Genomic DNA, 24,407 nt, shown 5'->3' with positions numbered 1-24,407 from the left:
CCAAAACGAACTGCAAATGCATCCAACAAATGTGGAGATTCACAAGCTTGATGTAGTCATTGTGTTCCAGGAATGTGGGACCAAGTACTAAACTTTTGACTAATCTTTAGGGGTGTAAATACTTTTGACACCTACCTTCTTGAGAAAAAACATCTCTTTCTCTGAGCAATTGTAAAATAATATAACCCCCCCCCCCCAAAAAAAGAAATGTGTGTACAATATAGCTCAGTATTTTAATTGTTTATTTTATACAGTCATTATTGCTCATCTTTAAGTCAATCTCGACAAACAGAAAATACATCCCTTCCTACCTTCTAGGCCTGATTTGACAATCTCCAAATGTCATTAAACCTTTTATCGTTTTGTAACAGATGTCTCTTTCCATTTATAAAATGGCCGCTGTACAGGTTGGATTTATTGATTTTATTTGTCAATAATTTTATAAAAACAATAGTGGGGTCCGACATTTTAGACACTCTTGAGAGTCTGTTTATTGTGGTGTTGAAAAAGGCAAACCATGATATTGAAACACCCGAAGTCATTATGCTTTGATTATTGGTTGTGTGGAGAGTTGGCACAGAAACCTGTTGGTGGAAAATTTGTTGCATATATATTATATAATTATAAATATGGCATCAAAATGTTGAAAATCTGATTTCCCCCTAGCTGATCATTGTCTGCAGCCGGCTTTGATCCTACTCACAAACTTCTACAGATGCTCAATCGAGAGCATCCTGTCGGGCTGTATCACCGCCTGGTACGGCAACTGCTCCGCCCACAACCGTAAGGCTCTCCAGAGGGTAGTGAGGTCTGCACAACGCATCACCAGGGACAAACTACCTGCCCTCCAGGACACCTACACCACCCGATGTCACAGGAAGGCCATAAAGATCATCAAGGACAACAACCACCCGAACCACTGCGTGTTCACCCCGCTATCATCCAGAAGACGAGGTCAGTACAGGTGCATCAAAGCAGGGACCGAGAGACTGAAAAACAGCTTCTATCTCAAGGCGTTCAGACTGTTAAACAGCCACCACTAACATTGAGTGGCTGCTGCCAACACGCTGACTCAACTCAGCCACTTTAATAATGGGAATTGATGGAAATTGATGGAAAATATATCACTAGCCACTTTAAACAATGTTACTTAATATAATGTTTACATACCCTACATTACTCATCTCATATGTATATGCATATACTGTACTCTATATCATCTACTGCATCTTTATGTAATACATGTGTCACTAGCCACTTTAAACTATGCCACTTTGTTTACATACATGTTTACATTTACTTACTCATCTCATATGTATATACTGTATTCGATACCATCTACTGCATCTTGCCTATGCCGTTCTGTACCATCACTCATTCATATATCTTTATGTACATATTCTTTATCCCTTTACACTTGTGTGTATAAGGTAGTAGTTTTGGAATTGTTAGGTTAGATTACTCGTTGGTTATTACTGCATTGTCGGAACTAGAAGCACAAGCATTTCGCGACACTCGCATTAACATCTGCTAACCATGTGTATGTGACAAATACATTTGATTTGATTTGATTTTTAGTTTAGGCATAATAAAACAGTCAGGTAGATTTGTCTGTGGTGGTCAGCGAACCCTTAACCTTCTGGCCCGTAGCCTTGTGCGGCATTTACTGTGCCAGAAAATCATGAACGTGCCAATGTCGACATCCACATTTATAAACAGGGCCCTACAGTTATTGTTATTTGTGATCGTAAACATTAGTTAGAGTTAATTCTACGAGGGGGCATTTCATATTTTACAGTACAGTAGAGCAGTGCTGGTATTTCATATTTTCCAAAGAGCAGTGCTGGTAGCCTCTCAACCGTATAAACAAACCATCAGTCTCGAAAAAACATCAGCATCATAACAGCAGCACGCACTTTACCTACCCGCCCTGCAATACTGCGCCTCTTGTGCTTGTTATTGGATTTATTTGTGCCAAAGCGCACGGAGCGACAACAGTCAGTCCTTGTCTCTCTTCTCGGTAGTTGCTATGTACAGATTTTCTTCAAAGCAGTGCTCTCATTCAGAAGTGAGCACATCTATCTCTTTGGACTTTTGAGTCTTCCTCTTCTAGTTTTCTACATCACCTTTTGGAGGGAAATATTATCAGTTGGACATTTTATGAAGTTCTTAAGGTAAGGCAAGATCTTTCTTTTTTTTGGTAACACTTTAGTTGACACCTAGCATCATAACACATTATGACATGGTCATAATATGTCATATAATGTCATATAATATGTCATAACAGCTGGCATAACTTGTCATAACCTGTCATAATATGGTCATGACACATTTTTTTAGACCGGTTGTGACGTATATTGCGTTATTTTATAGCTGATTATGACACCTACATAAGAGTGTCCAAACCCACAAAACCTACCACGGTAGTTATTGTATGGCTGGTTATGAAACCTACGTAAAGAGGTTCAAGACCCACAAAACCTACCACACAAGGCAAAACATTCCATTACACCATAGCATACTTGTCAACAGTATTTTTATGTTATATCACATTTTTTGAAATTGACCATATTAAATGGTAATTGTGTACACATTAATGTCACATATACACCCACAACAAAGCTCTGTTGCTGATGAATGCAAGAGCAGATTTCAGGAGCAGGACAAGACATCCTCTTTTTAACTGATGACTGACTGACTGTACTTTGGTAGGCCTATCTGGCTTACACGATTCTGATGTTTATAATGCTTATTGACAGTGTCATAAAGTGTATTTTCCACAAGTTCTTTCAAATCTGATGAAAAAAATATGACTGTAAAAAATGCATGACAAGTTACCATAAAGGATTTAAGGAACACACTGTCAAACAAAAGGAAGCTTCTTGGCAGGGAAAAAAATGTGAATACATGTGGGTTTTGACACTTACGTAGTTGTCACAATTAGCCATAAAATAATGCAATATATGTCACAACATGTGAAAATATATGGGTCATGACAGCTATGACCATATTATTACAGGTTATGACCATGTGAAGTGTGAAGTGAAACGCATACAAATTGTCACTTTTCAAAGTGAGATGACGACTGCCATCACATTGTCCATAATCAACCTAATTATATGACTGACCTTAATTGATACTCTACAACTACATATTTAAGTTGTAGTGTCAAAGTTCAGTGAGTAGATGGCCTACAGTGTATACGACTGTCTTTCTGATCAATGGCAGGTGGTATAGCAGTCCACCCACTCCCATCCATCTAATTTCAGCTAGAGATTGGCACAATTAAGTTTATAATTCAGGAACTGAAATTGAGTTTGTGTGAATGTAATTAAATATAGATATTTTATTACATATTGAATTCTAACATCTACATGAGTTCAATTTGAATTATTTCCATAAAAAGGTTCTGATATCTCTCTTGATTTCTTCACATCTGGCATTCTGTGTATGTGCATAGGGTGACTAATTGCTTCTCATTCATTCTGCTTGCTGATCTTAATATCTTGGTTTTGGTCTGGTCTTGGATCTGGTCATGTCCAGTTGTTGACTGGAGGTTGTAGAGGATTACAGATAAGTTTATCTGTGTTTAGCCTGGATTCAATTAGTATTTGTGATCTTTCAAATAATTTAGCTGTACTTGATTGAGCTTGCCTGGTGCAATGCAACCAATTAAATAAACCACTAGAGAAAACCCCACTTGGCACTCCAGGCAGTCAAATGTTTTTACGTATTTTTTAAAACCCAGATCTGCCCAGGAGACAGCCCTAGAGAATATGCTGATTGAAATTCAGAATGATTGCTATATGGTCAATTCCATCAGTGGGTCTCACCTGTGGCTTAAGTAATGAAGTGCTGCAGGTGAACTGACAGCATCTGGAAGTCAGTCTGATCGGATCATTTCTCATGTTGGTGCAGTTTTTTCTAAATCCAATTGAACTTCTTCATTTACCTTTCTTTAGAAGTAAAGAGTAAAGTAAGGATGAAAGTGCCCACAGGTGGTATGTGAAGTGTATTTAGCTAGAAAAGAGGACTTCAAAACTACTTGTCAACTCTGTTAAAATGTCATATGTGAAAGTTAACAACAGCCTAAAGGAGTGTACTTATCAATCATTGGCAGTTTGGAACTTCAGAGAGAAAAGAGCTTGATATCAAGGATAATTCTCTCCAGTCAAATATTTGAGAAATTTGCCAATTTTTTGAAGTGATGTGATTGATCGCTTTGATGCCTTGGTGCACAGAGGGGTACCAGCATGCCAAAAGAATATCACCATAAAAAAAACATTGGAATTTTTCACTCAAGCTCATGTTTTAATTGTGTGTGTGTGTGTGTGTGTGTGTGTGTGTGTGTGTGTGTGTGTGTGTGTGTGTGTGTGTGTGTGTGTGTGTGTGTGTGTGTGTGTGTGTGTGTGTGTGTGTGTGTGTGTGTGTGTGTGTGTGTGTGTGTGTGTGTGTGTGTGTGTGTGTGTGTGTGTATTGCCTTTTATTACCTGTAGATTGTGAAGGCTTTTACCTTTCTGAGTATGGGCTTTCTTGATTGGATGATTTTGTAAATAGGACTACCTGACATGATGACTCCTTGCTGTCCCCAGTCCACCTGGCCGTGCTGCTGCTCCAGTTTCAACTGTTCTGCCTTATTATTATTCGACCATGCTGGTCATTTATGAACATTTGAACATCTTGGCCATGTTCTGTTATAATCTCTACCCGGCACAGCCAGAAGAGGACTGGCCACCCCACATAGCCTGGTTCCTCTCTAGGTTTCTTCCTAGGTTTTGGCCTTTCTAGGGAGTTTTTCCTAACCACCGTGCTTCTACACCTGCATTGCTTGCTGTTTGGGGTTTTAGGCTGGGTTTCTGTACAGCACTTTGAGATATCAGCTGATGTACGAAGGGCTATATAAATACATTTGATTTGATTTAATGTTTCTAACAGTCTCAGCACACGGTCCTGGTAATTTAAATCTGAATGACTTGAAAGGTTGAAATGGTTACACCCAGTGATGTAGTGGTAAAATAATAGGTGGGTGAATGCTGATAGCCATTCAGGATTGTTTAAAGAAGTAATGCTCCCTATACTTTTAATGCATTTTCCCGCAAAAGGTGGGTAAACGCTTGAGCAAAATAAAAAAGGTTTGTAAACGGTATTTACTTGCGTTTACCCTCCACTACAGCCCTGTTTACGCCTCCCTCCACTTACTGCCACACACACACATCCATAGAGACCTACAGTACACACAATATAATATTTATCACGTATGGTGTACTGTATGTCAATGGTAAGTGCCTTCAAGGTTCAACGCCACAATAGAAAGATGGCTATTGACGGAGAAAAAATTGAATCTGAAAATAGCCAGACTGTTGCACATCATCTCTACCAGAACTTTTCTTTTGTCAACCACTACAGTATATTCACAAGGTGTCCAACGTGACGAATCATTTCACTATCTGTTCAGCACAAAGAAACCCACAATCTAAAACCACCATCTCGCCGTCATACTCTCCCTCCCATTTTCTCTTTCTCTCTCTTTCCCTCACCCCCTCAATCTCTCCTCAGATTCCACCATGACACAGACTCTGGATCCCAACTGCTCCAACAGCTCAGAAGACTGGAACACCTTTTACTTCAACTCCTCAAGGGACCCCCAATGCCTCCAATACCCACCCTACCACTACACCCAACAGAATATCACCTATGTGGACTTGTACCTCCACGGGCCCTCGGTGGCGGTAGTCTTCATTGTGTCCTACCTGCTCATCTTCCTGGTCTGTATGGTGGGGAATGGTGTGGTGTGTTTCATCGTGCTGCGTAGCAAGAATATGAGGACAGTCACCAACCTCTTCATACTCAATCTGGCTATTAGTGATTTGTTGGTTGGCATATTCTGTATGCCCACTACCCTGGTGGACAACATCATAACAGGTTAGTACTCAAATGCCTCCGAACCCTGACCCTACCCCCTCAACCACAACACTAACCATAGTTTCATGTCCAAACTTTGGCTCAACCTTAACCCTACACAATTGCAGGATTGCCCACAGCTGTGGAGGGCACCTGGGCAGGCAATGGTTGGTAAGGACGTGGACGCACTACCTCTCTCTGTCCTTATGGGACACCTGCTAAAAAAATGGGGGGATATGGGGTGCCAGGGTGCAGAGTCAGAGCCAAAGCCCTCTCCCGACCACGAGCTCCCCGAGCCAAGGGATAGAGAGGCGGTAGGAGTGAGCCACACTGCACTGCACTACACTGCCAACAGCAGAGGTTTGAATTAGGCAGTGCTTAGCAGAGTACGACAGGGAAACAAATGAGAATACCCGGTTCACCAGCAACCCCCAATCCTCTTCAGACGCAGCCTTGATGCCGTGCATAATGAGGGAAACGGAGAGAGTCAGTTGGGTGCAACCCAGGCAAAATGGTGAGATGCGGGGAGCCGGGACGCAGAGTCAGGTGGGTGCCTCCCTCCGAGACGGGAAGGGAAAGGAGGAGTGCACGGAGGAGAAGGGAGAGAGCCGAGACCCCCTCTCTTTCCACCGAGTCGTCCTGGTCTACACTTAGGAGGACGAAGGCCACAAGGAGGAGGCCTGCTACGGCCCCAACTGTGAAAATCCGGGGGTTCCGATTGATGGCAAAGCTACCCTCAGACAGGCGTAGCCCCAGGAGTAACCTGGGGCAGCAAGGTGTTTTCACCATTTTGTTTTTACGCGGAGGCTAGTGGCTAGACAGAGAAAGGGGGAGAGCCAGTCTGGCACAATCAAATCAAACTTTATTTGTCACGTGCCCCGAATTAAACAATTGTAGACCTTACCGTGAAATGCTTACTTACAAGCCCTTAACCAACAGTGCAGTTCAGAAAGAGTTAAGAAAATATTTACCAAATAAACAAAAAAAAAAAAATTAATTAAAAAAGTAACACAATAACATAACAATAACGAGGCTATATAAAGGGGTTACATGTACCGAGTCAGTGTGCGGGGGTACTGGTTAGAGGTAATTTGTATATTTAGGTAGGGGTGAGGTGATTATGCATATATAATAAATAGTGAGTAGCAGTAGTGTACGAAACAAATGGAGGGGTGTAAATGTAGTAGTCCAGTGGCCATTTGATTAATTGGCCCCAGTGATGTACTGGGCCGTACGCACTACCCTCTGTAGCGCCTTACGGTAGGACGCAGAGCAGTTGCCATACCAGGCAGTGATGCAACCAGTCAGGATGCTCTCGATGGTGCCGCTGTATAATTTTTTTAAGGATTTGGGGACCCATGCCAAATCTTTTCAGCCTCCTGAGGGGGGAACATGTTTTGTCGTGCCCTCTTCACGACTGTCTTGGTGTGTTTTGACTATGGTAGATCATTGGTGATCTCTCAAACTCTCAACCCGCTCCACTGCAGCCCTGTTGATGTTAATGGGTGCCTGTTTAGCCAGCGTTTTCCTGTAGTCTACAATCAGCTCCTTTGTCTTGCTCACATTGAGGGAGAGGTTATTTTCCTGGCACCACACTGCCAATTCCCTGAGCTTCTCCCTATAGGCAAATCCAGGCGATGGGAACCAACAGGTCCATTTTGGGAGAGAAAGTTGGTAAGACCCAGTTCACCAGCGACCCCCAATCGACCCTGAACAAGTCTGTATTGGGAGAGATACAAGCATATAAATATCAGCGATTTACTTTAGTTGGAACCGCACACTGGCTCCATGCACCTGGTATCCGAGCGGGATAGGAGGAAAGCTCCAGGGGTGGGTGTCAATGACTTTGTTTCGGGGAGGCCCCGACTGGGGAGACCAAGGCCCCTACCCAGGGTCAGTCACTGGGGGGAGCCACTGGCCGTTTCAGAGCAGTTAACCAAGGGCACCCAATACCTGGTCACCCAATACAAATCAATAGGAGCACTCTGAAAAATGACAGTCCCACTTTTCAACCTTCTCCCTTGGCCCTCTATGGAGCTCCAGACAGGCTCCCACTTCCTGCGTTTCACTCCTGCCTCACCCTCTGGAGCTCCACGCCTTACACTGGAGCTCCACAGCCTAAGCCCAGAGCTCTAGGCCTGCCCTCCATGCCTGCCCTGCCAATCCACCTGCCTGGCCTCTTGCCTGACCTCTCACTGGGCCTGAGACCATGGCCTACTCCCTAAGCCCACCCTATGGAGCTCCACACTGTTGTTCACAGTTCAGCCCTGCACATGGTAACCCACCCTTAAAAATAAATGAAAGATCCGGGGCCAGGGAGGGCTGGGGCAGACCAAATAAAGACCATCCGATTAAGGACACAAACTCAATAAAATGATGCACAATTATAACTTATTCTCAATTTATTTTGAATCAGCATTCTTGGTTTTCTGGGCAACCTGACCGAATTCTAATAACGATTCTGTGTATCCAAAATGTAATTCACAATTCCTGTGTGAAGCTATCTTGGGTGAAATTGAATGTTGAAAATTGAACACCTTAGACTTCCAAACGTCACATCACAGCCCATACTCTTCAAATATTTCCCCCACGCTTACGCCTTGCCCCGACAGCTAAAGAAAAATGTCTCGGATGATCCCTAATAACCGCTAAGAGAGGGGTGGATTTGGTGGAAGCGCTGTAGCCAGTCAAATCCTTCTTCCGACAAGACAATTTGAGATTACCCAAAAGCATAGTTGGTTTTGTGACTATAAATACAGAGTTGGTACCCCTGGTCCTCTGGAACCACTTCTGAATATTTTTTTATCATTGAAAGACAAGAGAGGCCACCTGCAAGACCCTATCTGATTGCGATGGCCAGTACTCAAACTGAGTCAGCCCTTGTTTGATCAAACCACTGCTTTTTTGTAAGAACGTCTGCAGCAGGGATAAGCAAACCTCTGTCATTGCCAACAAATGGTATATAACAAAGTATTGAGATAAACTTTTGTTATTGACCAAATACTTATTTTCCACCATAATTTGCAAATAAATTCATAAAAAATCCTACAATGTGATTTTCTGGATTTTTTTTTCTAATTTTGTCTGTCATAGTTGAAGTGTACCTACGATGAAAATTACAGACCTCTCTTATCTTTTTAAGTGGGAGAACTTGCACAATTGGTGCCAAAAATTTACTGTAGGCTGTCAGCAAATATAATTAAAAGTTCACACTATCCATCCATGGCAAAGATAATTAAATGTCTCTCCTTTCATCTGTATCTGATGTGAGTTAGTTACTGTCTAGCTAGGTCTTCAGCCAGCATGGGACAAAAGGCAGGGAAGGGTTGTTAAAAACTCTACCAGTTGTCATTTCAACACATTAATCGGTGTTGCTGTGACACAAGAGACAAATGGGAGATATATAAATAATTTACATAATTGATTAAATTTAAATGTTGTTTGAGTTGTTTTGTACATCACCAAATTTTCTTGAGATCATTTTTTTGCAACACGGCTCACTGCATCCAAGTTTCTTGACATAGGAGTTTCAAAGAGCTGTCAATAAAGGCGAGCTCATGAATACAAGCTCTCTGCCCACTTAGCTTGTCTTTTCTAACTTCCTGGTAGTCAGCCATGAGAGAACAAGTACATTTTCTCAAATTGTGAGCATTTCTATCCCCCAAAAATAGTCAAATAAATAAATTAAAACAACGTATTTATATACATTTTTAAACACATTCAATCACCAACAGTCAAGTCAGATGCATGGCACCATTATGGTTTAGTTTACGCTCATTTGCAGCGCATAGCCCTACAATCACAATCCAACCAACGGTTGGATATCAACCATTATACTGTAAATGGAAAATCATTCATTCTTAAGCATTTGCTATAGCTATAACATTGTACAACATTGACAGACAACTAAGGAAGAGAATAGACACAGGAAAATAAATTGATAATCTATATTATAACACGGTAAGCGATTTTAAGACCAAAAGAAGAGCGTTGTCCTCTTATATACCACTGGACACTATATTTTGCTGTTTTTTTGTTTTTGTGTTAGGAATGGCATGGTTACTATGGGAGATTTAGCTGTCATAATGCAAATGCATTTGTAGGCCAATGTTGAATCGGTAGACTGACTGCATTAATCATAATACTATTTTACTGGACAACGAGCAATTGACAGTGAGCAAAATAACCATAGACAGGAAGTTGACAATGGCATATTAATAGGCATAAATAAATTGTATTTCTACAGTTGCAGTCCTCAAAGAGGAAATTGCATTGAATCAAATTATTCAGATGAAATGATTTACCACCTATAGAGCTAGGGTACTCCTAGTGCAGGGGCAGGCAACCTTTTTTTGTGTGGAGTGCCATCTCACAATTTATCCTACCATTTCTAACAATCTGCATGCCAGTTATGATTTTCTATGTATATTATAACTAATTGTGTTTGTTTTATGTCTAATTGCGGACACACGGATGCATTCCATAGCTCGCTAAACGGAGGTGCTGTCCATTAGCACAACCCAGCTCCACTAAAGGCCTACCTGCATCAGATGAGCAATACCGCACCAAGGCTATGTCCAAGTTGTGGAATCCGGCGCCGTCTTCGCTCCTTTTCAAACGCATCTATAGATGTTTGTATTGTACTTCCTGATTTTCGCCATTGTTTGGTCGATATTGTTTGGCAAGCGTCCTTGATGATTGTAAATAATTCCTTTGATGTTATGCCTCTTATTTCATTGCGTTATGTGTATTTGTCTGACATGCAGTTGTGGTCAGCAGTTTTAATGCTATGGTCATTTTAATTTTGATGTATTAATTTGAATTCGGTCTTATTGTGACTTGATAAGAGTGGCTTTATGTATATTATGTTTCGTAAAGCGGTCTAAATGGTAGTTTTATGGTTTTGATTTATGGATAATATTCCTTGGATGTGTTTTATCTAGATAGAATCCAGATTTCGATTCAAGTGTCTTCTACTGTTTTTAATTGCATTTATCAGACATTTCAATTGTTTATATGTGAACATTTTGTTGGAACACTTGGAAATATGATTTATGCATCTTTGTTTAAAATAATAATAATAATAATGTGTATAAATTGCTCCTCTTTCATGTGTTTTTGTGGAACAGTCCCATTACAAAATAGGCTACAAAGGTCAAATAATACATGTGATTAAAAGATACAAGCTTCAATAAAAATAAACTTCTAAGATGACAGTTAAGCCTACCAACAGCCCTGAACATAACTGAATGTAAAAAACAAACATCTTATTTCCATATTATCATCTCCATATCTGTTGCTGAGCATTGTAGCCTACTCCGTCTTCCATCTCCCACGTCTTATTCCAAATCCCCTGCAACACAAATACACACACGTTTACATTAGTACTTGCTGAAATTTTCTGGCGTGAACATTACAAGGTTATATCATTTGGTGTTGAAATTCACATCTTACCAATTTAGTGTGATCCTTGTCCCTGCTTTCCATATCTGAGCTGCGTAATATCTATGCTATATTTGGAGACTTTGAGCTGCGGAGACACAGGCCTCTGAGTGGTCCGTTGTCAGCCGGTGGCGTGAAGGGCTCAGGGTTGACTTCATGTGTGAAAAGATCTGTTCACATAGATAAGTGGATCCAAATGCTGAAAGCATTGCAAATATAACATTCTTCAGACTGTCAAATTTCACTGGCATGCTCTTCCAACAGTGGATAATGGAGGCCCCCTGATCTCTCTCAGTCCCTTCCGGTTCTTTGCGCAGCTCTGTCAATTTTGATGACCAAAGGGAGGATGCCTTGAGCTCGATCAGCTGCCTTTCAGAGTCCTCGATACCCATCCACTGACACACAGACAGATCCAAGTCGCTCTCCTCAAAGTTGTCTGACTTGATCAAAAAAGAAAACATTGGGCCATGTTACGTGAAGTCTTGAAATCGTTCAGGGAACTCAGCTCCCCCATGTACACTCCGATAACGTCAGCACTGACAATGTGTGGAATCAACAGCCCTTTGAGTTGCTTGAAGTGCCCGAAAGTTCCACTTTGGACATCCCGCGAGTAACTTCTATCTTGACAAACAATACCTTCCATGCATTGAACAGATCCAGCACTGTTTAGCCTTCACCATGCAGGCGCAGGTTGAGCTCAGTGAGGTGACCTGTTATATCAGTGAGAAACATCAATTTTACAAGCCAATCCTCATCCTCAAGCTTTGGGTAGTTTTGGCCCTTTTCTGACAAAAAGCTTTAACCGTATCCAAACACTTCACAAACCGCTCCAGAACCTTCCCTCCACTTAACCACCTGAAACTGCAGTGAAGAGGCACGCCTTTGAGGATTTGTTCCATCTCTTTCAGCAGTGTCAAACTGTCTGTGTCAAAGATAAGCGAGCAACAAAGAAATTCACGATTTTAACTACAGTAGCCATCGCAGTACCTAAATCGGAATTTGAAATATTGTAACATATTCTCTTGGTGAATGATACAGTGAAAATTAACCACAGGGGTGGCCAATCTTATCTTCTATCAGCATTGCAAATCCTTTGTTTCCCCACCATAGCGGGGACACGGTCAGTTGTAATAGGGAATATGTTTTTAATATCGACAATGATCAGTGAAGGGTTTTCCTACATCTTCCCCTTTAGTAGTACCATGCATGGGTTTTAGACAAAGGAGCTTGTCGCGTACATGCTCTGAGTCACAGTATCTTGCAACAACTGACAGATGTGGAATGCCATTCACATCCACACTCTCATCAAGAGCCACACTTTAACGCTACAGTTTGCTGCTCCTTTATATTTTCAACCATCTCAGTAATGTGCCTTTCAACAGTTCTGGCAGACACAGGCATGTATTCGATCTTTGAGATGATTTTGTCTTTGTTAGACAATACATCAAATAAAGCCTGCGAACTACTGAGGAAAGACTCCTTGATATATTTCCCTTCAGTAAATGGTTTTCCATGTTTAGCAGTGCACTGCGCAACTTTTGTAGCTCCCCTCTGTTGCTTGATTTTTGACTGCATGTAGATTTTTTAAACACACTTCTTTGCTTTTCATACCTGGACACGGCCATCTTGATTCATTCAAAATTAAGTTTTTCTCATGTCTCGTTTCAAAACGACACTGTGCACTTGACTTGACGACCAACAGAGAATCCATATTCTGTTGTCCAAGAGGCAATACATGAGTGGAAATCTGCCTTATTTTTTCTTTGCTGATGAGATTTTGCGGCCTGAACCATTTTAAATAAACAAAAGAAAGCTTGCTAGCTCATAGCCAAGTGAAAACGAATCTCTCATCTTCAGTGCCGTCTTGGTTTTGAATTTGGCGGGAGAGGCGAGGCGGGTCATCTTGCGCTGAACTAATAATATTAATCTCCTGCAAAATCATGAAAACCCATTGGCTAATCAGGTTGACATACCTTGGTAATAACTACAACATTGCGGTGAATATCAATGCAATTTCGAAACCAATGCATGCAATTTCACAAATTTTGTCCAGTCTATTAAAATTAATTACCTGGTGAAAATAAGTGAGATAATAAAAATCAAGCCAAGGCTTGGCAAGCCAAATAATAATTTAAAAAAAGCCTTGGCGTGCTAAGGCATATACCCTTGCATGCCAAGGCTAGCACCCTTGTTCTAGTGCATTATGTTATGACATGCATCTTCTGACTTATACCTACAGAATTTTATCTCGGGAGGAGCGGCTTCTGTGGAGGAACTTTGAATTTCTCTGAACTTCTGATTGGCTTAACGCTGGACCAGAGCTAGCTAACACGCTTCTGTGTGTAGATCGGCACCAACATTTAAAATGACCTTTTTGTAGTTAATAAGTCCAATGTGAAACAATAGTATCTTTAACTAGCATTGAAAAAGTGAATCCATTCTTCTCTAATAAAAAAATCAATATTCAGAGGGGGAGGGGAGGTAGGCTACACACACACCAGGACAGATTTTCAGCTGGCATGCAGACACTGGAAGAAGTTTCTGAGTGACAGGCGCTTTGTTTTTTTTGTGTAACATAAAATAATGTTATTAACCGATTCCCGTGCTTTAAAAAGAATGATTCTGGAACAGTACAGACCATTTAATTCCCAGTTCTGTTTCTGTTTCTTGAAAATGTTTGTTATTTTCCGGTTTTCATGTCTGCTCTCTGAACTGGTTCCAACCCCTGGTTAGCACCCGGTTACCTCTGTTATGTTGTTGGTGGTACTGGGGTTGTTTTCCTGAATGTTTGTGTTTACTGTAATGGTCATATTCTGACAGCTGATAGGTCTAATGGACAAAATCAGTCTAAGACTGTCAACCGTGGCTGCTTCTATACAGAACTTACTGTAAGTGGCACAGTCATGAGCTTAGAGTGCTTAGTGCTATCTACTTTGACCCAATGTCTATTACACAGTTTCCAATCACTCTACTTGTCTTTCCACATATTCCCTCACTTATCCCTATTCGTTTTTGTTCATGCTTATGAAATTGCATGTTATCTACACTTTTAGAAAAAAGGGTTCCAAAAGGGTTCTTCGGCTATCCTCATAGGAAATCCTTTTTGGTTCCAGGTAGAACTGTTTTGGGTTCCATGTAGAACGCAAAAGGGGTTCTACTCAAACCAAAAAGGGATATTCAAAGTGTTCTCCAATTGCCACGCCCTGACCTTAGAGATCATTTTTATGTCTCTATTTTGGTTTGGTCAGGGCGTGAGTTGGGGTGGGCATTCTAGGTTTAGTGTTCTATGTTTTCTATTTCTGTGTGTTTGGCCGGGTGTGTTTCTCAATCAGAGGTAGCTGTCTATCGTTGGCACTGATTGAGAACCTTACTTAGGTAGCCTTTTCCCACCTGTTTGTTTTGTGGGTAGTTATTTTATGTTTTGTGTATTTCTGCACCAGACAGAATTGTTTCGTTCATTCTCTTCGTTGTTTTTGTGTTAATCAATGTTCAGTTCAAATAATAAAGATGAACACGTACCACGCTGCACCTTAGTCCTCCACTCCTTCCAACAGCCATTACAGAACCACCCACCACCAAAGGACCAAGCAGCGTGGCCAAGAGGAGCAGGGATCCTGGGCCCAGGAGAAGAGAGAATGGAGGACATTGTGGACATGGGAGGAGGTAATAGCAGGGGACAAGACCCTGCCATGGAAACAGGCTGAAGTAGTGAGGGAGGAACAACGTCGCTACCAGGAGTCACGGCAACGAACCAGACACGAGAGGTAGCCCCAAATTTGTTTTGGGAGGAGGCACACGGGGAGTGTGGCAGAGTCCGGATTCAGACCTGAGCGAACTCCCCATGCTTACCGTAAGGAGCCGAGGATGGAACCAGAGTCAGTCAGGGTGAAATTGGAGGTGAGCGAAGGGAGCGAAGCAGAGACAGTGAAGGAGTTGATGGGGAGATTGGAGGAGAGAGTAATGAGAGAGTTGCTGTGTTGGTGTATGAGGCACGACATCCGCGCAACGGAGCGTGTCCTCGATTTGATGTCACCTGAGTCAGCTATCCATACTCGTCCTGAGGTGCGTGCTAGCCGTCTGGTGAAGACTGTGCCAGCCCCACGCACCAAGCCTCCTGTGCGCCTCCCCAGCCCTGCACGTCTTGTGCCAGCTTGGTGCTCCAGACCTCCAGTGCGCCTCCACAGCCCGGTGAGTCCTGCGCCGGCTCTAGGCACGGTTTCCCAAGTTCGCCAGGAGGACCCAGTGCGGCCTGTTCCATCTCCCCACACGTGCTGGGCTAAGGTGGGTATTCAGCCTGGAAGAGTGGTGCCAAGGCTACGCACCAGATCTGCAGTGCTCCCCCATAGCCCGGTCTATCCCGTGCCTCCTCCACGGACCAGGCCTCCAGTAGGTCTCCCCAGACTGGTGTGTCGTGTGCCTGCGTCCTGTCCGGAGCTGCCAGAGTCTCCCTCCTGTCCGGAGCTGCCAGAGTCTCCCTCCTGTCCGGGGCCTGCTGCGACGGTCCCCAGGCCCGGGGTCGGCGGCGAGGGTCCCCTCTCCAGATGTGCCACCTAAGTGGGCCAAGCCTAAGGTGGAGTGGGGTCCACATCCCGCACCAAAGCCGCCACCTCAGATAGATGCCCACCCAGACCCTCCACTATAGGTTTAGTTTTTGCGACCGGAGTCTGCACCTTTTGGGGGGGGGGGAGTACTGTCACGCCCTGACCTTAGAGATCCTTTTTATGTCTCTATTTTGGTTTGGTCAGGGCGTGAGTTGGGTGGGCTTTCTAAGTTTTTGTGTTCTATGTTTTCTATTTCTGTATGTTTGGCCGGGTGTGGTTCTCAATTAGAGGCAGCTGTCTATCGTTGTCTCTGATTGAGAACCATACTTGGGTAGCCTTTTCCCACCTGTGTTTTGTGGGTCGTTTTCTGTTTTGTCTTTCTGCACCAGACAGAACTGTTTTGGTTTTGTTCGTTCTCTTCATTGTTTTTTTTTGTTAATCAGTGTTCAGTTCAAATAATAAAGATGAACACATACCGCTCTGCACCTTGGTCCTCCACTCCTTCCAACAGCCGTTACACCGATGGTGACAGCCAAAGAATCCTTCAAGGATCTAGATAGCACCTTTTTTTCTAAGAGTGTACCTTTTTCTTAAGAAAAATATTCAAGCTAAGGATCCACTACTGACTCATTATTTGTCCCAGATATCTTCTTTCATTGTATATTCTACATATCACGTCTTTGTCTTGACAGGCTGGCCTTTTGGAAGTTTAGTGTGTAAGCTGAGTGGGATGGTTCAAGGCATATCAGTGGCAGCTTCAGTCTTTACTCTGGTGGCAATAGCTGTGGACAGGTGAGGTTTCTTTCAACTGATGAAATCATGATTTAAGCTGTGTGTTTGTGAAACAAAAGTGTGTGTGTTGAAAATGTTCACTAAGGAACAATCCATTCTCTCCTCTCCCTATAACAGGTTCCGCTGCATCGTATACCCCTTCAAGCAGAAGCTGACCATCTCCACCTCCAAGCTGATCATTGTCATCATCTGGGTCCTGGCTATCTCCATCATGTGTCCTTCAGGGGTCATGCTCCAGGTACTGTCTAATGCTGGTACAGCTCAGGTTTTATTATTCAAATGTCAGTTTCAACATCAATGTTATAAAGGCCATATTTGTCACGCCCTGGTCGAAATATATTATGTTTATTCTTCATTTATTCGGTCAGGCCAGGGTGTGACATGGGTTATTGTGGTGTGTTTTTGTCTTGGGGTTTTGTGGGATGTCTAGCATTAGTCTATGGCTGCCTGAGGCGGTTCTCAATCAGAGTCAGGTGATTATCGTTGTCTCTGATTGGGAACCATATTTAGGCAGCCATATTCTTTGTGTGTTTCGTGGGTGATTGTCCTTAGTGTCCTTGTTCCTGTCTCTATGTTAGTTTACACTAGTATAGGCTGTTTCGGTTTTCGTTACGTTCTTTTTGTTTTGTAGTATTTGTATTGATTCGTGTTTTACGTTTTTTCATTAAACATGGATCGCAATCTACACGCTGCATTTTGGTCCGACTCTCCTTCGCCTACAGAAAACTGTTACAGAATCACCCACCCTAAACGGACCAAGCAGCGTGTCAACAGGCAGGAGCCACAGGAGAAACAGCAAAGGCAGCAGCAGGAGCAGCGTAAAAAGGACTTTTGGACTTGGGAGGAAATCCTCGACGGGAGAGGACCCTGGGCTAAACCAGGGGGGTGTAGCCGCCCCAAGGAGCAACAAAAGGAGGTATCGACATGGGAGGACGAATTGTTTGGAGAAGGACCCTGGGATCAGCCTGGATAATATCGCCGCCCCAAAGAAGAACTGGAGGCGGCGAGAGCTGAGAGGCTTTGGTATGAGGAGAAGCAACAGCAGCAGCAGGAGCAACAATATCGGGACTACACTACATGGGAGGAAATAGACAGGTGGGTGGTCGACCCAGGGAGAGTGCCGGAGCCCGCCTGGGATTCACTGGAGCAGTGCGAAGAAGGGTATAGGAGAATGGAGATGGCGAAGCAAGCACGGCGGCGTGGAAGGAAGCCCGAGAGTCAGCCCCAAACATTTATTGGGGAGGCTCACAGGGAGTATGGCTACGCCAGGTAGGAGACCTGTGCAAACTTCCTGTGCTTACCGGGGGGCTAAAGAGACCGGGCAGGCACCGTGTTATGCTGTGGAGCGCACGGTGTCTCCAGTGCGGGTGCATAGCCCGGTGCGGTATATACCAGCTCCTCGTATTGGCTGGGCTAGAGTGGGCATCGAGCCAGGTAAAGTTGGGCAGGCTCGGTGCTCAAGAGCTCCAGTGCGCCTGCACAGTCTGGTCTATCCTGTGCCACCTCCACACACCAACCCTCCGGTGGCAGCTCCCCGCACCAGGCTTCCTGTGCGTGTCCTCGGCCCAGTACCACCAGTGCCAGCACCACGCATCAGACCTACTGTGCGCCTCGCCTGTTCAGCGCAGCCAGAGCCTTCCTCCTCTCCTGCGTTGCCGGAGCCTCCCGCCTGTTCAGCGCTATCGGAGCCTTTCTCCTCTCCAGCGCTGACGGAGTCTCCCATCTGTTTAGCGTAGCCAGAGCCTTCCTCCTCTCCTGCGCTGCCGGAGCCTCCCGCCTGTTCAGCGCTGTCGGAGCCTTTCTCCTCTCCTGCGCTGCTGGAGTCTCCCGCCTGTTTATCGCAGCCAGAGCCTTCCTCCTCTACAGCGCTGCTGGAGTCTCCCGCCTGTTTAGTGCAGCCGGAGCTGTCAGTCTTCATGGAACAGCCAGAGCTGTCAGTCTGCATGGAGCAGCCGGAGCTGCCAGTCTGCAAGGAGCTGCCAGTCTGCAAGGAGCTGTCAGTCTGCATGGAGCTGTCAGTCTGCATGGAGCTGCCAGTCTGCATGTGGAGCAGCCAGAGCTGTCAGTCTGCAAGAAGCCGCCAGAGCTGTCAGTCTACATGGAGCAGCCAGAGCCGCCAGTCAGCATGGAGCAGCCAGATCTGCCAGTCAGCCAGACTTCCAGATCTGCCAATCAGCCAGAATCTTCCAGATCTGCCAGTCAGCCAGACTCTTCCAGATCTGCCAGTCAGCCAGATTCTTCCAGATCTGCCAGTCAGCCAGATTCTTCCAGATCCGCCAGTCAACCAGATTCTTCCAGATCTGCCAGTCAGCCAGGATCTGCCAGAACCGTCAACCAGCCAGGATCTGCCGGATCCAACTACCTGGCTGAGCTTCCCCTCAGTGCTGGGCTTCCTCTCAGTCCCGAGCATCCCCTCAGTGCTGAGCTGCCCCTCAGTGCTGAGATTCCACTGTCCCGAGCTGCCCCTCTGTCCCGAGCTGCCCCTCTGTCCCGAGCTGCCCCTCTGTCCCGAGCTGACCCTCAGTCCCGAGCTGACCCTCAGTCCAGTGGGGTTCTGGGTGAGGACTACTAGGCCATGGTCGGCGGTGAAGGTGGACTATCCTAGGACGCGAGGAGGGGGGACTAAGACATTTATAGAGTGGGATCCACGTCCCGCGCCGGAGCTGGAGCCGCCACCATGGACAGACGCCCACCCGGACCCTCCCTATTGTTTTGATGTGCGTCCGGGAGTCCGCACCTTAGGGGGGGTTCTGTCACGCCCTGGTCGAAATATATTATGTTTATTCTTCATTTATTCGGTCAGGCCAGGGTGTGACATGGGTTATTGTGGTGTGTTTTTGTCTTGGGGTTTTGTGGGATGTCTAGCATTAGTCTATGGCTGCCTGAGGCGGTTCTCAATCAGAGTCAGGTGATTATCGTTGTCTCTGATTGGGAACCATATTTAGGCAGCCATATTCTTTGTGTGTTTCGTGGGTGATTGTCCTTAGTGTCCTTGTTCCTGTCTCTATGTTAGTTTACACTAGTATAGGCTGTTTCGGTTTTCGTTACATTCTTTTTGTTTTGTAGTATTTGTATTGATTCGTGTTTTACGTTTTTTCATTAAACATGGATCGCAATCTACACGCTACATTTTGGTCCGACTCTCCTTCGCCTACAGAAAACCGTTTCAATATTTCACTTTCACAAAGCAAAACAATAGGGTGCATATAGAGTACATTACCAGTCAAACGTTTGGACACATCTACTCATTCAATGGTTTTCCTTTATTTTGACGATTTTTTACTTAGAAAAGTAGTGTAGACATCAAACTCCTTCAAGACTGTTGGAAAAGCATTCCTCGCGAATGTGGTTCAGAGTGTGTAAAGGGTGGATACTTTGAGGAATCTCCAAAATAAAATATATTTTGATTTGTTTAACACTTTTTTGGTTACTACATGATTCAATATGTGTAATTTAATAGTTTTGTTGTCTTCACTAACATTCTACAGTGTACAAAATAGTAAAAATAAAGAAAAACCCTTGAATGAGTAGGTGCGTCCAAACTTCTGACTGGTACTGTATGTCTCTGATATCACTGCATGAAAATACACGTTTCTGGGTTGAAAATTCCAGCATACTTTCCCGCAAACTGACAGTTTTTGGGAGTTTTTGACGCCGTGTCACAGATACATGGCTTTGGCACACCCCACGGATATGATGGGAAACACAGGTTGGTGTTCAAGCCATGTTTATAGGTCTATTCGTGGCATGATCATGTTGAGACTCCAGTGAACTTACCTGATAACATACAGTGTCGCTGAAGTTTCCTGGCTATACACATCACAAAATCAAAGTCAAGTCTATTTGTCATATGCACAGAATACATTGGCTGGGTGGTAAACTGTTTAGATTTTTACCTGATCTTTTAACAGAATTTTAATGTTGGTTTTATATTTTAAATAATTCAGTAATGACTCCAAAAAATGATGGCAATCATCCCATTTTATCATCACAAAGAACTGCCTTCAGCAGAAAACTGCTAGCTAACAAGAGCAGAAGTTTACTTGCAAGCACAACTGTGGGAGTAAAGACCCGCAGAAATCTGGTGACTACCCTTAGTGGTGAAAGTAAGAAGGTGAGATGAATCAAAGAAACATACCAAAAACTGACTAGGTTGTCCCTTTCATCTGTGGCTTAATTGTCAGAGTAGAGGACTAAAAATGTTGTATGGGTCAAAATTCTACAAACATCCAGCTAAGAAAAGGTTCATATGCATTTTTAGGTAACATAACAGCCCAATGTTTATCTCTTAGGAAAAATAAGCTAGCAACCGCAAGATAGCAACATGTCCTGGGGAGGGTAGCCATTGCTGGTCAACAGCCCAGCGCGGTATCCAACATGTCTGACAGAAACACAATGACAGAAAGAGGGTTTAGATAATAAAAGTTGCCACATTGATTATTGCGATCCTAATGAATATAAAAATATTTTTTTATAATAACAAGCACGTGGATAATTGCTCAACTCTATCAGAGCTGGTATGCCATGACCTCACGCTATTATAATTTTTAAATAATCTTCCAAAGACTAAAATGTCACCCCAACAGGGTTACCCCAAGACTGACCTGGCAACATACAGCCTGTGAGAATGGAGTACCAGAGCGAGGGGTGTTCCTTCTCCCTGGGAGGAAGCAGAGGAGCCTGGGGTGTATGGATATGGAGTACAATCATATTTAATGTCTCCATAAAACACCTTTAAGATTCAGTATTAATCGCATATTTTTTCCCTTCACTCACAAAATTAAATACTGAAAGAAAATCTACACATACATGAAGCCATTTGATACCTTTGATACCCAGCTGAGCATGAACAATGTTGCACATGAAAGAGGTGTTTGGCCATGTCCTTAGCTCTCCCCTGGTGCTGGTGAAAATTTCCACCAAATTTGGCACACATGTCAGCCAAGAAGGGCACCCTGATGTTGTCACTGAGGCAAGCAAAGGTCACCTCCTTGAGGGGAATGAACCCCATGTAGCATTGGGGAAAAATAGTTGGACATGAGAAATGACATGCTTCAGAGTGGCTCTCAAAAAGTGAGGCAGTTGATGAGGGTCAGCCAATATAGGGAGTTAGACATTTTACATTTAGCAGAAGCTCTTATCCAACTTACAGGTACTGCATTCATCATACGGTAGCTATTTGAGACAACCACATATCACAGTCATAGCACTGTAAGTGCATTTTGCTACAGTAAAGTAGCTATTAGCAAAGTCAGTGCTAGTAACAAAAGACAAGTGTGAGAGTTAGTACTAGAAAAACAAGGGTGTTAGTAAGGGGGGAGGGGGGCATTGATACTATGATACAACGATAGTTTGTGTGGAGGTACACACGACTGTTCAAAAGTTTGGGGTTAGTTAGAAATGTCCTTATTTTTTAAATAAATTCAAATGTTTTGTTCATTAAAATAACATAAAATTGATCAGAAATACAGTGCAGACATTGTTAATGTTGTAAATTACTATTGTAGCTGGAAATGGCAGATTTTTAAAAACTACATAGGTGTACAGAGGCCCATTATCAGCAACCATCACTCCTGTGTTCCAATGGCACGTTGTGTTAGCTAATCCAAGTTTATAATTTTAAAAGGATAATTGATCATTAGAAAACCCTTTTGCAATTATGTTAGCACAAATAAACTGTTGTGCTGATTAAACAAGCAATGCAACTGGCCTTATTTAGACCAGTTGAGTATCTGGAGTATCAGCATTTGTGGGTTCGGTTACAGGCTCAAAATGACCAGAAACAAAGTCTTTCTTCTGAAACTCGTCAGTCTATTCTTGTTCTGAGAAATGAAGACTATTCCATGCGAGAAATTGCCAAGAAACTGAAGATCTCTTACAACGCTGTGTACTACTCCCTTCACAGAACAGTGCAAACTGTCTCTAACCAGAATAGAAAGAGGAGTGGGAGGCCCCAGTGCACAACTGAGCAAGAGGACAAGTACATTAGTGTCTGGACTAACTGGATGAGCGCCGTTCGAGACTGTCCTACCAATGGAACTATAAAAACTGTAATATCTCATGTTTCACCGAGTTGTGGCTGAATGACATGGATAATATACAGTTGGATGGGTTTTCAGAACAGCTAACTCCGGTAAGATGAGTGGTGGTTTGTCTTTTTGTCAATATCAGCTGGTGAGCCAAATCTGATATCAAAGAAGTCTCAAGGTTTTGCTTGCCTGACGTAAAGTACATCATGATAAGCTGTAGACCACACTATTTGCCAAGACAGTTTTCATCTATATTTTTTTGTAGCTATCTATTTACCACCACAAACCGATGCTGGCACTAAGACCACATTCAACAAGCTGTATAGGGCCTTAAGCAATGAAGAAAATGCTCATCCAGAGGAAGCTCTCCTAAGTGCATCGATGGCGTCATCCCCACAGTGACCGCACATACATACCCCAACCAGAAGCCATGGATTACAGGTGACATCCGCACTGAGCTAAAAAGGTAGAATTGCTTGGGAGTGGGACACTAACCTTTGAGGCAAGCAACACTGAAGCATGCATGAGCGCACCAGCTGTTCCAGATGACTGTGTGATCATGCTCTCTGTAGCCGATGTGACTAAGACCTTTAAATAGGTCAACACTCAAAGTGCATCACTAAGCTAAGGACCCTGGGACTAAGCACCTGCCTCTGCAACTGGATCCTGGGCTTCTTGACGGACCACCCCCAGGTGGTACGGATAGGCAACAACCTATCTGCCACACTGATCCTCAACACCTGGGGCCTCTCAGTGGTGCATACTTAGTCCCCTCCTGCACTCACTGTTCACCCACAACTGTGCTTGCGGCCAAGCACGACTCCAACACGATCACTAAGTTTGCCGACGACACAACGGTGGTAGGCCTGATCACTGACAATGATGAGACAGCCTAGGGAGGAGGTCAAAGACCTGGCAGTGTGGTACCAGAACAACAACCTCTCCTCTTCGTTATCAAGACAAAGGAGCTGATCGTGGACTACAGGAAAGGGAAGGTCCCACATCGGTGGGGCTCTAGTAGAGCAGGTCAGGAGCTACAAGTTCCATGGTGTCCACATCATCAACAGTCTATCTTGGTCCAAACACGCAAAGACAGTCGTGAAGAGGGCACGGCAACGCCTATTCCCATTCGGGAGACTGAAAAGATTTGGCATGGGTCCTCAGATCCTCAAGAAGTTCTACAGTTGCACCTTCGAGAGCATCCTGACTGGTTCCATCGCTGCCTCGTATGGCAACTGCTTGGCATTTGACTGCAAGGCACTGCAGAGCACTAACAGAGTACATACAGACTGTGTCAGAGGAAGGCCCTAAAAATGGTCAAGGACTCTAGCCGTCCTGGCAGTAGGTGCCAATGACTGGCTGTTTGGCTGTCTACATACTGCCCATGCTCAGAGCCCCCGGAGCTCTTCCCTGGCTGGCTCTGGTAGTGACTTCCCCAGTCAAACCACATACAGGACACGTTTTCAGACACCTTCACTGCACTGCAAGTTGCTTTGGATAATGGTGTCTGCTAATTTGCATATACTGTATTATATTATCACATGCTTTGCTGTGCTCACTTGAAGAGGAAGGTGGCGCAGCGGTCCTTCGTGTGTAAATTTTGTCATCAAACTTTGTCATGAAAGTGGCACTCTGGATTTATGGTGCTTTCAAGACAACTGGGAACTCTGAAGGTTGAATCTTGACATCAGTGATCATCAGG

General features: G+C 43.9%; 1 protein-coding gene across 1 annotated transcript in view; it reads left to right on the top strand.

Moving 5' to 3' along the window:
- Nucleotides 1-5,564: 5,564 nt before the first annotated feature.
- The window catches only part of LOC135543933 (neuropeptide FF receptor 2-like), a 35,242-nt gene continuing 16,399 nt past the window's right edge, over nt 5,565-24,407 (top strand). Inside the window, exons 1-3 of the mRNA XM_064971256.1 lie at nt 5,565-5,922; nt 16,577-16,676; nt 16,794-16,914. Of these exons, the coding sequence (XP_064827328.1) occupies nt 5,565-5,922; nt 16,577-16,676; nt 16,794-16,914 (579 nt within the window). The remainder of the gene's footprint in view (nt 5,923-16,576; nt 16,677-16,793; nt 16,915-24,407) is intronic.

The sequence above is a fragment of the Oncorhynchus masou genome, chromosome 8, assembly GCF_036934945.1.
Source record: "Oncorhynchus masou masou isolate Uvic2021 chromosome 8, UVic_Omas_1.1, whole genome shotgun sequence".
Lineage (NCBI taxonomy): Eukaryota > Metazoa > Chordata > Actinopteri > Salmoniformes > Salmonidae > Oncorhynchus > Oncorhynchus masou.
This window is presented reverse-complemented; position numbering and strand designations above follow the sequence as displayed.